General features: G+C 54.2%; 1 protein-coding gene across 1 annotated transcript in view; it reads left to right on the top strand.

Moving 5' to 3' along the window:
* The window catches only part of SLC13A4 (solute carrier family 13 (sodium/sulfate symporter), member 4), a 45,701-nt gene that overhangs the window by 17,838 nt on the left and 26,000 nt on the right, over positions 1–1,863 (top strand). The window contains exon 3 of the mRNA XM_006887148.1: positions 371–507. Coding sequence (XP_006887210.1) covers positions 371–507 — 137 coding nt within the window. The remainder of the gene's footprint in view (positions 1–370; positions 508–1,863) is intronic.

Here is a 1,863-nt window from a genome sequence, read left to right as displayed (position 1 = left end):
CCTCCATCCCCAGTTCTCTCCTCTCCTTTAAAAGCAAAAGACAAACTCCTTCATTTGTACACTATTGTTATTAATTTTAATGAAAGTTTACAGAGACTGAGGATTTTCATTTATTCATTGTTTCCCTGTTCTCCCTACCCACCTCTCACTCCCCCCAATTCGCTCTTCTCTGGTTTTTAAGTTTTTAAAAAGCCAGTGGGGAGAAGAATACCTGATTTTCACGGCCACTGGTGGGAGGGAGTGATGCTCTTGTCTGCTGGATCTTCGCGGGCATCATCCCCCAGCCAGCCTGGCTGGTGGGGATCCCAGGATGAGGATGAGGCTGTGGTCCAGGGCTGGGGAGTCGTCGACACTCTGCTGACCCCTGCAGGTGGCTGCTGAGTACTTCAAGAACACCACGCTGCTGCTGGTGGGCGTCATCTGCGTGGCGGCGGCCGTGGAGAAGTGGAACCTGCACAAACGCATTGCTCTGCGCATGGTCATCATGGCTGGGGCCAAGCCGGGCATGTAAGTCCCACCTGGGTTCCCCCACCCCAGCTTTCGCAGCTGGGGGCCTGTCATCCTTCACCCTCAGATTCCAGTGAGATGCAAGGCAGTGGTCCTCCCTCCCTGACGTCCAGTGGCACGCAGACCGTGGTCCTCCATCCCCAGCTTCTAGTAAGGACACAGGTGGTGGCTCTGGTCTAGCTGTTTTCTACTAATAAGGATGGACTGGATGGCGCCACGGTGGGGCCTCCGCCTCCCTTGCTCGTGAGGAGCTGGAGGAAGGTGCAGCCTTTGGCCTTTGAAGAAAGTTACACCCCAGGTTTTATGATACTGTCGGAAAGTGGATACGAGGGTAACACTGTGATTGGAGATTCTTGGAGAACCACGAAGTGTGTAGTAGATATTAGATGTGGTCTCAGATGCAGCAAGAAAAACCAGGAGACAAAGTTTAGGGGACTGTTGGTGAGGGACCAGATGGTGATGGGCCAGATGATGGTGGAAAGAAACAGCCAGGAAAGGGGTGATGGAGACCCAGACACCAGCGCTGTAGACCCACTGCCAGCTGGGGGGTGTCAGGAGGGCTGTGGCCCCTCAGCCCAAAGTGTCTGCCTGTCCCTCTCTCTCTCTGCCCCTTTCTGTCTCTCTCACTCTCTCTCTCTGTGTCTGTCTCTTTCCCTCCTGCTCTGTCCCTCTCTCTCTCTGTGTCCCCACCTCTGTCCCTCTCTTGCTGTCTCTATGCCTCTGTGTGTCTCTCTGTCTCTGTCCCTCCCTCATTTCCCTTCCCTCCTCTATCCTCTGTGTGTGTACATGTATGTGTGTGTCTCTCTCTGTTTCTCTCTGTGTCCCACTCTCTCTGTTTCTCTGTCCCCTCTCATGACGTCCTGGCCCTCCTGCCTCAGGCTTCTGTCCTTCTCTGTCTGTCTCTGTTCCTCTCTCTCTGTCTCTCTCCATCTCTCTCTCTCTCTCTGCCCCACCCCCCAATCCCTCTCTAGCTCTCTGACCCTGTCATCCCTTTCAACTTCCTGGCCCTCTTGCCCCAGGCTCTGTGTTTCATGAGCTCACGCATGTGCGTGCGCGCTCTCTCTCTCTCTCTGCCTTTCTCTCCTCCCTCTGTCCCTCCTCCCTCTCTGCCTCTCTCTGCCTGTCTCTCTTCTCTCCAATTCCTCTCTCTGTCCCACTCTCTCTCTCTATGACACCCTCTTGACTTCCTAGCCCTCTCACCCCAAGCTGCTGCTGCTGTGTTACATGAGCTGTAGCTCTCTTGCTCTCTGTCTATCTCTCCTCTCTCCCATTTCTTTCTTTCTCTCTCTCTTGCTCTCCTGCTCTCTCTCCCCCTACTCTCTCACTCTCCTGCTCTCTCTCTGTCTCTTTTTCTCT

The sequence above is a fragment of the Elephantulus edwardii genome, unplaced genomic scaffold, assembly GCF_000299155.1.
Source record: "Elephantulus edwardii isolate Elephantulus edwardi_28Jun2011 unplaced genomic scaffold, EleEdw1.0 scaffold00055, whole genome shotgun sequence".
Taxonomy (NCBI): Eukaryota; Metazoa; Chordata; class Mammalia; order Macroscelidea; family Macroscelididae; genus Elephantulus; species Elephantulus edwardii.
The sequence above is the reverse complement of the archived record's forward strand: the minus strand, read 5'-3'. Positions and strand labels throughout refer to the sequence as shown.